At 38.3% G+C, this 12607-nt stretch overlaps 1 protein-coding gene across 1 annotated transcript; it reads right to left on the bottom strand.

The window, feature by feature from the left end:
• Positions 1-284: 284 nt before the first annotated feature.
• Positions 285-12411, bottom strand: LOC116701229 (carnitine O-acetyltransferase). The gene is given in 16 exon segments (XM_074783876.1): positions 285-1171; positions 2325-2462; positions 2543-2605; positions 2732-2867; positions 3302-3424; positions 4329-4448; positions 5200-5256; positions 5258-5299; positions 5759-5845; positions 6555-6645; positions 7364-7538; positions 8528-8693; positions 10361-10414; positions 10953-11071; positions 11422-11646; positions 12054-12411. Coding segments are annotated over 16 exon segments (1851 nt in total). The 5' UTR covers positions 12105-12411; the 3' UTR covers positions 285-967.
• Positions 12412-12607: the final 196 nt, after the last annotated feature.

Below are 12607 nucleotides of genomic sequence, written 5' to 3'. Positions count from 1 at the left end.
ACTCAAAGCGCAACAACCTACAACTGAAAACACACAAATTTAAAATCACTCACTAAATTCATTGTCACCCACATGGTTAGATCTTGTTTGTGACTGGAAGTAACCTCAAAACACATGCATTGACACACACACACACACACACACACACACACACACACACACACACACACACACACACACACACACACACACACACACACACACACACACACACACACACACACACACACACACACACACACACACACACACACACACACACACACACACTCTTAGAAGAGGTGTCATGTAACAATAACAGGCTTTATTAACCAATCCTGCAGGTTGAGAGCATAACAACAGTAAAGCATCTGAACATTCATTTCAACATACAGTTCAGCATAAGATCAGATTGCTCGACTCAAAAGAGAAAAAAAAGCACCTGTAACTTCTTTACACTGTCACCATTAATAACCAGCTATTTGGATTTTGGTCTATTTCAAAACAGACATGTTAACCTACACAGTTAATGGTTTCCATAAACATAAAATTTGTCGATTAACTGTGATGGCAGGGCAACATATCAATTATGGTCATGTCATGACAGGAGTGAAGTTACTTTAAACACAAATGTTTTGGCTTGTTCTGATTATTAATAGAGCGTCAGGTTGACTTTGATGACTTAGACGTCCTTTAACTTTGTCCACTATCGTAAATATAATGAAGCTTGCTTGCTCAGCTCTTGCTAGAAAAGGAAAGTGATGTTTTGCTTCATCAAAAGCTGTAAAAAAGCACCAGAAGCGACTCAGAGACACCATGCTCACTCTTCAAAACGCTCAGATTTAACCACTCTAGTGAAGCGTTACACGCACAAGAGAACATCCAAAACAAGCCTTATGAAGACTTTTACAAAATGTTGTTTTAAGAAAATTATTTTTTTCTTTCCAGGTGCAGAAGATTGGGTTTATTCTGTTGGACAAGAGCAGCTCTACACAGTGGGCTGCAGTAGCTCCTGTAGCTGACACAAAGTGTCCTTCAAGGTGAGAGCTAATGTCTCCGCATGTGTCTCCTCACAGCAGTTGAAGGCAGTGATGGAGAAGTGGACATGGTCTGCCTGGGGATTGTAGCAAATTGCATAACCGTCAGGAACGAGGGGCCCGAAACACATCACGCTGTCTGTGTTCGCAGGCACCTGAAAGAGCAAGAGAGAGGATTAACACAAGATAATGTATCAAAAGAGAGAATGTTAGACTTGCACAAATATTATGGCTATGATAAGACTGTGGCGTTAACAGTATCACAACAATGTTGTCCTGATATTGATACACATTATATCACAATATGGCATATGTATTGCAAATATAATCATAAACTGTATGTATGTAATGTGTAAAACAAAACTTCAATAATTGTTTAACTTGGAATTGTCCATTTATCTTGGACACATACAAGATCTATCTATCTATCTATCTCCACAACACACACACACACACCACACAACACAACACAAAACACAACACACAAACACACAACACACAACAAACACACACAACAACACACACACACACACCACACACACACACCCAACACCACACACACACACACACACACCACACACACACACACACCACACCACACACCACACACACACACCACACACTTCCTTTTGGGGGAGGGGCTTAGGAGACCGTTGGGCTTTAGCCGAAAGGGGGGAGGGACTGAGAAGTTGTCAATGTTCAAATTCTTTGGCTAAATCCTGGGTCTTCACAATCCTATCTACAGCACTAACTGCGGCACTCTAACTTGGGGTGTCATTCATTAAACTGTATGTAAATTATACGCATAGACTAAATAAAGTGTGAAAAGGTGAAGTAAAGGAAAAGTGTTGACATCAAACAAGCAGAATGAACTCTACTACTACAAAACTATATATACTATATATAGTGGCTAGCTACATTGTAAAGGGGTAATAACACAAACTACAACAGGCCATAAAAACCATGTGAGCTTCTGCTGTCAAGAACACAAGTAACATCAAATCAGGGGCAAATTACCTACAAATCTAAATGTCAACATAAAAAAAGAATATAAAAAATAAGCAGCCTGATTGCCTAGAAACTCCCAAAATGCATTTTGCTGGCTTTAAATGTGCCACATCAAGGGAACATCACCTGCTCCAGAGCAATCGGAAAACTGCTGATCACCTTCTGATAATTCCCTCCTATATATATACAGTCGTCATAAAAAACAAAAAACAAAATAGAAATTCCCATTCCCGTTGTGTTACAGGAGTGTCAATACATTCTGTAAAACAACAAAGGCACAACAAATACACAGAAACACACCTGTCCCGTTCGGAGTTTCCAGTGTGTTGCAAGGCCGTAAGCTGTATCCATGAAGACTTTGGGGATGCTCAGTCCTTCCTCAATGGCCTGCAGCTTGAGTCCCAGCAGGTGGTGGTCTATGCCATGTCCTTTAAGTACCTAAACAGAACAGATAACAAGAAGATTTTAGAGAAAAGTGTTAATCAGTTAATAACAAATGACAAATGAAAGTTATTTACCTGAAGAGTCAGAGCTGTATATGTATCAACAGCTTCTCTGAACAGTTGTAGCTTTGCTTCCCGCTGCAACACAAGAAATAAAAACACAATGATTACATTTTTCCTTGCTATTCAATCCCCTTAAACAAACATATTGATAAGATGAATCCTGTGTTAGCCAAAGCGGATCAATTCCCTGGCATTCCTCACCGATACCGACGGATCATCGAAGGCAAGAATGAACTTGAGCGTCTGATTTGTGGGCGAGCGGATATATTCTGTCCTTCCTCCTCGAAACATCCTCTGAGAGGCGATATCACAGGAAGGACAGACCTCATTGTGGACTCTAAAAAAAAAGAAGAAAAAAAGAACAAAACTGGTGTCATTAAAAGTATGACTAATTAGCTATGAGCAGTTCCTTACCTATGTCACTGAATTACTTTGACACAGAAGAAAACTTTATTGTGATGATTCTCAGGCAAGTTGTGGACTTACAAAGAGCGTCTTCCTTCTACGATGTCTGAGCAGATTTATTGGCAGTTTATTCAAAATTTCTCTATAAATAACTTGACTTTATTTTTGTGTTTAATGTCTCAAAAGTGAGACAAACAAACTGCTCTGGAGGGACAATAATGTTTGTTACATTGTGTTCTAGGTGATGTAAAACTGGGCAGACAGGCAGAGGAAAATAAAAAAGGAGGATTTTTCTTGTGATGCAAACATTAAAAATAAACTTTGAGTTTTAAAAGTTTTACAGTCAGTGATGTCACAGTGACTGACCTGTAGTAGGCGAGCTGCAGGGCGACCTGGATGAAGGAGTTTGGACTCAGGTTGTGCTGCTTAGGAAGGTCTTTGCCAAACTTCTTGAAGTTGAACACGTTGACGTCAAGGTCGTTGATCAGTCTGTTGTAAATTTAAAACTTGTATTAGTGGAAAAAGAAATTCCAAACTCAAAGGTTAATTTACTAGCTTTTTCTAGAGCTTTTGCCCACAACTCATTGCTTTTTCCTCTTTTTCCCCTAAGCAAGTCCATTCACAGAAGAAGGCTGTGATATCTGGCCAAAATCTCAGAAAAAGCTAATATTTGAGCCCTGATTTTAGATTTTTTAAGCACTTCATTTCTCAATATAATAAAGTGCATAGATAATTAAGTCTTTATTTTTAAGCACTATAAGGACATTTAATACATGGTTTATAATACACTGTAATGTAGTTGAAAGCTGCACACATTTCTATGTTATGTAAAGCATTTGTCAATAATTATAACTTCTCATATTAAGATATAATTTATTTAGGAGTTTTAGTTGTTGCATCAACAAACCCTTACATCTGTGTTATAAACCATTACTATACTGCTCATGAATGCTAAATTATAGGGGGTAAAGTGTTGCTAATTATGTAATTTGATCAACAGACCCTCATTCAAACTGGTGTTCCCATCCACAGTGCAGATAAGAAAAAAGCTTTATTTCTCATTTAGATCTTGGCATCTGAGTGATGTAAAGGCACTTTGGCAGTGTTTAAAGTCTTGTGGGAAAGGGCTGGATCAAAATTAAGACTTTAAAAAAAGTCAGTCAAGCCAATGGCATCTTTCTGTTTTGTCAAGGTCACATTCACACAGAGATGATAAACGTGTTTACCTTTCGGTGGCTGAGTTCATTTCAGCTTTGTTAGATTTTGAGACAAAAGCAAACATCTAGCTTACAATGTCCAGCGAGGCCATTCTTCTCTTTCCGTGACAAGTATATTGCAGAGACTCTACATTTTCACTTAAACCCCGTTCACAAGAAAAGGAGGGAAAACTTGCATGTCGAGGTTCTGCTTGGCGTGCTCTATGTCCCTCTTAATCTCTCGGTCTATGTGAAAGTAAAGCTTCTTCGGCATCGGCAGAGGGACCAGCGGCGCTCTCTTTGGGTCTGGTTTCTCACTGCAGTAAGGCAAACACATATTATTTTCCACCCTATTATAATAATCCCTTTAGACTAAATCTGTGTATGTTTCTTCACTAGAAAGGTTATCACATGCATTTTGGTGCCCTGTGTATTCTGTAATGGGACATTTAGCAGCTGATTTAGCACCTCCTTGGTTACTCTGCCAGTTTTAAGAGTTTGGCTTTAGCAGTAAATACATAAAGCTAATACACTATTTAACAATCAATACATATAATAATGTATGAAATAAGTGTCCAAATCTGACTTGGGGTGAGGAAAGGTAGAGAGGAAAGAAAAAAAAAATCCAAAAATCATGGGACAGCTACACACTGATAACTCTGATGCAAACAAAAAAAAATTTACCTGTCAGGAATAATGTGGACCCTATTAAAAGAATTATCATACAAGTTGCTCCCTGCTCAGTTTAAATGCTATGGGATGTATAGAACCAGTAACATGGTTTTCTTTTATGTATATGTATGTATGTATATATATATATATATATATATATATATATATATTTTTTTTTTTTTTTTTTTTGATGTGTCTGAGGCCCTGTTGATTGGCTCACGGTCAGACTGTACGGCAGTCAACAAGGAACAACCAAGAACTGCATATTACAGAGGAACTCAAAATGATGTGGAAACAATTTCCCACATTTGGTGTGCTTTCTGGGCTGTAAATTTAGACCCACTGAAGGAAATTATTTCAACACAAAAATGGGCCTCCTCCTCATGCTTATCTCACCAGTACTCAAGGATATGATCCAGCAGCGTTGCTATGGGTGGACCCTCTGCTGTGGCGGTTATACAGAAGACCCCATGAGCCGTCCTCGCCCACGACAAACACAACACACACACACACACACACACACACACACACACACACACACACACACACACCACACACACACACACACACACACACACACACACACACACACACACACACACACACACACACACACACACACCACACACACACACACACCCCACACACACACACACACACACACACACACACACACACACACACACACACAATTAGCCTGCGGTAACCTTTGACCTTTGTGCAATATGTCCATATGCAATACTCTATTTTCACATTGCTATCTTGTGTTTGCTGCTCATTGTTTATGTCAACAACAGATAACACTTTGAGGACTGTTCTTTTTTTGACTTTCTTTTATACTGTTTTTGATATCAGAGAAGGCCATCATAATTGTGTTGTGTTGCAGTATTACAATAAAGTCTTTTTATCTTATCTTGTATTGTATTATCTTGTCATAACAACGCAGCCGCTCACCTGCAGTGTTTTATCAAACCAGCGGTTGCCGCTGTTGGAGAAGGTCCCGCCTCCATGCAGAACCTGCGCTGCTTTGCGGCTGGCATACCTGTCAATCGATGTCAGAACAAACAAAGTCACACAGATAGAAACTACTAACAACTGAATTGAGTATTTCCATTTTATCCTACTTTATACTTTTATTTTACTATTATACTGTAATAACCAGTTACTTCTTACATAAAAAAACATATAATACATAATATATGCAATAATATACTACTAACATTATGAGGCTCCTACAAACAATAAAACATCCAATAATAATATAACCCTTTGGAAGGAACCGTTCTGATCGGATCAGTACTTTTACTTTTGACACTTTAAGTACATCTTGCTGATAATACTTCTGTACTTTATATACATTTTGATTAGAGGACTTTTACTTGTAAAGGAGTATTTTGAGTATGATGGTTTTCTACTTTTAGTAAAGGATCTGAATACTTTTTTCATCACTGCAAAAATATGTGTGAAACATTCTTTAGATACAAAGCTGCCAAAAAGATTAGCAGCAATTCAAGGAAGTGACAAATGTACTTTGTTCCTTAAGAACCAAATGACAACAGACAGCACAATGATATCTGAACACATACACACAGGATTACATAACATATTCAGCAAACACAGAAAGAAATACCTGAGTGTATATTATGAGACAGAGGATGGAAAGAAAGAGTCAGAGGAGTAGGTTGTTTGTTTGTGTGTGTGTGTGTGTGCGTTGTGTGTGCTTGTGCGTGTGCGTGTTTGTGTGTACGTACTTTTCATCTGATATCCTCATGACCGGAGAATCCAGACACAAGGAGAAAAGTCCTGTTTCTATCAGCCGCACTGATTCCTTGTTTAGTTTATCTGAGTCACACAAGACACAAATAACATCACATCTAATGCCATATTTCTGATATAAAATTATCATTGTGCTGGCACACAATAAAGACAGTTAGACAATTTGATCAAAACGTACACGTTTACCTACATTCATAATACTTTAAAGTGTTTTGGTCTTTACATCAAGTTTTGCTTATTTTAGCCAATTAACTACACATTTCATAAACTTTGCAACACTGGTTTCAGATTGATTTTCTAAGCAGGATTGATACCCAGGTTACAGTTAATGCCAGTGTGGTATAAAAAAAATTCAGATGCTTATAACTTGCTTAGAGATTAATTAATTAATTAATTAATTAATTAATTAATCAATCACATTGATCAGTAAGTCAGCTTTCTTCATTCTTAGCAGGGGATCTGGTAACGCAGAGAAGAGCAAAACGTGTTATAAAACTCTTCCCTGATGGTGCATTTAGTTATTAGCTGAGTTATTGTGCATATCAAACTCTAAATATGTACAGTGAACCCAACAATATGATGTGTTTTTATGTTGTTGCATTAAACATGTTTCTGTTTAGCCAATATAAAGCTCACAACTTTTTCATGACATCTTTTCTCAAGCACGTTTCTCCGCAATTTGATTATAACAAGAAAATTAAATGGAACAATAAAAATGATGATATTTGGGAATACAGTAATTGCCTCATACACCCATTTGAAGGGAGTGTGTGCCGTCCTGTACCTTTCAGCAGCCGGTTGTAGGCCTGTCCCCAGGTGTGACGGTGCTCGCTGGTCAGGATGCCCATCGGCTCTTTGTCCGTCTTCCAGGACTGAGACCTGATCCTCAGCAGCTGGCCATGGATCTGACTCTCTGTCATCCTGGAGCCGTCGCTGTTATAAACCTCCAGCTGGAAGAACTAGTAGAAAACCAGGAAGCCATCTTTGTTACATCTGTCCTCAGTAGTTGATTTGATGATTGATGGGTGAAGCTTTCTATGTTTGTTTGGTGGCTCTTGACCTCCAACAATTAGTCTATTAATCGATTTGTGAATCAAAAGAAAATTGATAATTAACTATTTTGGGTCCATTTTTTAAGTCACTTTAAAGTGCCAAAAGAAAACCACTGGTTCTGACTTCTCATATGTGAACATTTGCTGGTTTTCTTCTTCCACTATTAAGCTAAATGAATATTTTTGGGTTTGGGACAAAACAAGCTATTTTTATTACATCAGTTTGGGCTGTGGGAAATTGTGTTTGTGGCATATAGAAGAAATTATTAATTGATTAATTGGCGAAACAATCTTAAATAAATTGATTAAAACAATCATTAGATGCAGCCCTACTTGGTTTATGGGTTATAAGCTGCAACAATATGCTGTTTCATTAGTTAGTTAATCAGCAGAAAATCAATCTGCAACTATTTTGATAATCCGTTAATTTTTGATGGTTTATCGATCAAACAACTGATATAACAGGCAGATTTAATAATTTGTTAAAATATTATCATATATAAGAGAAGGTGAAACAAAAGTGAAGAGCACAGAAGTTTATGAGGATTATCTGAAGCAAAAAGATATTAGATTTCTTTTGAGTCTTCTCTCTGACCCGCTGTCAAAACTCTGTCCAATAAAAAAAGCTTATTGTGTGTCATGACTCCTGTTTGCAAGGATTGATGTATTGGTAATTGGTTCAGGTCTTAAGACATCTATCAACAAGCAAGTAAAGTAAAAAAAAAAAAAAAAAAAAAAAAAAAAAAAAAAAAAAAAAAAAGTAGGCGTGACTACACAAGATTCAACAGGCCTGCATATTAATATGACTTGCCATCCCAAAAGAGGGATAAATGAGTCAACAATAAGAATGAGAGAATATAAATCTGACAGTGTCACATGCTGTTGGCACTTCTCACCTGGTAGTTCCTGACGACCGTGATGTGTGTCGGAGAGTGCCGGGAGCGTCCGTAGTGAGCGATGTAGTCGTGTTTGGGACCGGGGATTCTGCAGGAGGAGAAGAGGAGCGGGTAGAGCTCCATACACAGAGGCATGCCTCGCATATACTCGACCGGCAGCTGGCCGCTGAACGAAGGAAGCGGACAAATGTGTCCAAATGTTAATATTTAATCATTTATTATCACATAGTTAGAACTATAGTTGTCAAATAAACGTAGTGAAAAGAAAATGGTTTTCCCTCTGTACTGGAGTAAATTTATAAAATACCAGCGAATGGAAACACTTAAGTAAAATGTACTGAAAAGTTGAGTAAAAGCACTTAGTATATTTGGTGGAGGTGGAGCTGTTGTTAAGTACTTTTTATGCTGTTAACCAGTTTAATTTATAAACTTATGTTTTATTGTTTTTTGCTGTTTCGTATGTAAAGTATCACTCGGAAAAGTCACTATCATAGCTTGAAATAAACATACTGGAGTGAAGAGCAATACATTTCCCTTTTGAAATGTAATGGAGAAGAAGTATTTAAGTACTTGAGGAAATGTAATTAGTTACATACGGATTTTGCTGTGTGTATGTGGAGAGAGACTGTTCAGAGGAGAACACACACATAAAAGCTCAAGGAAAAAGTAGAAGTCAGTCAAAAATGGCCAGTTGGGGGGCGGCCTATAGCTCACTGAGTAAGTGCGCTCGCCCCATGTTGGCTGAGTCCTGCAGCGGCCCAGGTTCGAATCCAGCCTGTGGCCCTTTGCTGCGTGTCATCCCCCATCTTTCTCTCTTTCCCCGTTTCACAAGTCTATCCACTGTCTCTATCCTAATAAAGGAAAACACCCTGAAAAAATAATCTTAAAATAAAAAAAAAAAATGGCCAGTTGGGATGGGTTCATACGGTAACACACTTTTCAGAAAACCAACCTATCATAAATATCCTGATGTGGTAAACTAAACATACTGAGACAACGACTTTATAACCTAAATTTCAGCAGGAGCAGAGAGAAGACGTATTCCCAGCTGAGACGTTTCAGTAATGAGCTGTTGGCTCTGAGTCTGCTCAGATCCAGCTACAGAAATACAGACCAATGCCAGCTGGCCTAAAGGATGAAACACTTCACTTTATACTTCTACTCCACTACTCAGAGCAAAAATATTGTACTTTTTACTCTATTAGTTTTATCTGGCACTATGTGTAGTTTCTAGTTGTTTTTCCTGCATATTTTGCAGATTATTATGGTATTGACAATTAAAACACATGACGAGCTTCTAAAGCAGGATGCATTGTTCAGTTAACAAAATATCCCCCGTATCAAGTGATTTTAGTTCAACATGGAGTCCTTAAAGTTGTATAAAAAAGTAAAGTGTATTATAAATATTTCCACCTGTTTTTAAAACTGAGTTGATTTAAATTAAAAACAAATTGAAATATTTTAACTGCACTGCAAAAAAGTCTTTTAGATTTCTATTATTGACAGAAATGTTGTTAAAACAACATAACTCACTACTTTATAAATTAGTTAGCATCAGCTCAACCTTACTTGACTACAAAAACACCATTTTTATATATATATATATATATATATATATATATATATATATATATATATGTGCATACAGACACTTAACACTATGAAAGTGGCCACTTAGCATAACAATACATAATTCTTCTATACTTTCAATTGGGCGGTAGTACTTTTAGCTTGTAAAGAATACTTTTACACTGTGGTATTACTACTTTTATTGAAGGATCTGAATACTTCTTCCAATTCTGTTCTCATAACATTTAACCTTTGTAAACTTACGTGTTGATTTTGGCTTTGAAATCCAGCACTGCTGCTATCAGTTTGGATGCAAACCTAAGTGGAGACAAACATATCATTTTATTATGTAACACAGTTGAGTGTGTGCTCTCTTCTTAACATGCACAAGTGGAAATTCATCGCTGTACATCACAAACCTAAATCCTATTTAGTTAAATCTGCAAAAGGTGTCAGATTACACCTAAAACAATGTATCATCATGATGAATTTCTTTCTCAATGCACAGAACAGCCAATGGAAATGCTCTCTCTCTGAAATGACCTGGGATGAGCCAAAGTCTCCTGTCACAGCCTATATTTTCTAAAGCATGAAAACAGAGCCAAGGGGAGATGCAGAAGTCTAGTTTTCTCTCCGACAACTTGAATTACAAAATGTTGAAAAAGAAGAATTTTTGCCCAACAACGCCAAAAACAAATTGCCTACTACAACTTAAAATCTTGTTGAACTCTTAAAGTATCACTTCATCCTACGTGTATTTAAAACGTTTTTCCAAGGTGTAAGAAATGGCGTTAAAGAAGTGTCCACTCTGCCACATCAGTGATGGTGTAGGGAATTTATGTTGTCATTTACTCACACCAACTGGCTCCTCCATCCGTTATAGTCTCTCCTGGGCAGAGAGATGGCCGGGTTCGAGTGCACAGGCAGCGGCTGTCTGCTCTCCAAGTAAGCCCACTGCACCCACCAGGGTGAGATCTACACACACACACACACACACACACACACACACACACACACACACACACACACACACACACACACACACACACACACACTTACTTACTTACTTACTTACTGTATATTCCTGTTTAATGTTTTTCTGTTGCTCTTGTATATAAATGAATCATTTCTTACTTACTAACACTGCATTTTGTATAGAGTTAAAATACTTCTGTTTTGCAACCCTTCTAAAGCGTGGTGTTGTTTTTGTTGAGAAAAAGTGATTTTCTTTTGAAGCCTCTTTTTAATTCCAACGACTAATCAATTCAAAAACTAAAAACAATACAATTTGTCACATTTCCCACACTGATACAGCAGACACAGACCCAGTTCTTGGTGTGTCTGGCTCTCTTCTCCAGCGCCTCCTGCAGCTGAGCACCGAGGCCACCCGGTCTGCCGAACTCCTGCACCATCCTGCGGGTGTGGCTGAGCTCCTCGGGGGGCAGCAGGGGCTCCAGGCTCCTTAAGTAGGCCTGCAAGGTCGGGACCAGAGGAGGCACCGGCTGGGGGGGCACGGAGGAGGAGAAACACAGCTCCTGCCTCAACGAAACCTGGAAGGAGAAAGGCACGTTTAGGGATTTCCGCAGAACTGAGTAAAATACAGTATCTATCTATCTATCTATCTATCTATCTATCTATCTATCTATCGCACTGCAACTCCCCAAATTAAACTTTGTAGTATAGTGGTACAGTGCTGGTACAGTAACTCTGCATGTCAGCACAGTGCAATGACTTTCACGAAAGTTTGACTAAATGCCAATAAAAGCAGGGCACGACTAGGGCGTATCAAAATAGGAAGTGTGGAAGATATGATTGTTTGGAAACATCAGGTTCCTCGTAACAGACCCGTTTCTATAATAACTACACTGTATGGAAGATATATAGGCCTACCCTAACCTAACATCCCAATACTATGTTACTCTTCAGTTAATTCCAAACAACAGCTCCACCTACTCACCCGAGAAAGCCATGCTTTGCATGATCCAGGCTGAAGTTTCCTCAAAATCATGTTTTCTTAAATTCGAAATCCACTGTGTTGCATCGGTTTTACAAAAAGCAGCTTTGGTAACTTTTTGCACAATCTCCGCAGAGTGAGATCATTAATATGAAGAAGAAGAGATCCTACTACTTTTTCTTCATGGTGGCTGTAGATGAGAGTCGCTCGATGGATTCTAGTTTAACAACATCCGTGCATGTGGTTGAAAGTCGATCCCCTCCGCGTATTGTTCCTTCAGACTGCGAGCATGCAAAGATTCACGTACCAAGTAAACTGCTACGTAGCTACAAGCCTTTCCACGTGTTGACGTAAAATTGTTTCGGTAAACAGCTACGTCAGAGCTGCTAGACTTTACGTGCAATGCAGTACCGCCTCTCACCGCACAGTGTCGCTGTTCGACCTCACGGTAGACACACACTTCAGTTGTTTACATACGTTTGTTTTCACTTGTTCTCTTTTTGAAAAAGAGTAAAATAACATATCTCTAAACATGGTTAACATTGTCAAAGAAACAT

This window comes from Etheostoma spectabile, chromosome 14 (genome assembly GCF_008692095.1).
Source record: "Etheostoma spectabile isolate EspeVRDwgs_2016 chromosome 14, UIUC_Espe_1.0, whole genome shotgun sequence".
Classification (NCBI taxonomy): domain Eukaryota; kingdom Metazoa; phylum Chordata; class Actinopteri; order Perciformes; family Percidae; genus Etheostoma; species Etheostoma spectabile.
Note: the sequence above shows the minus strand (reverse complement) of the source record. Positions and strands in the feature narration are given on the sequence as shown.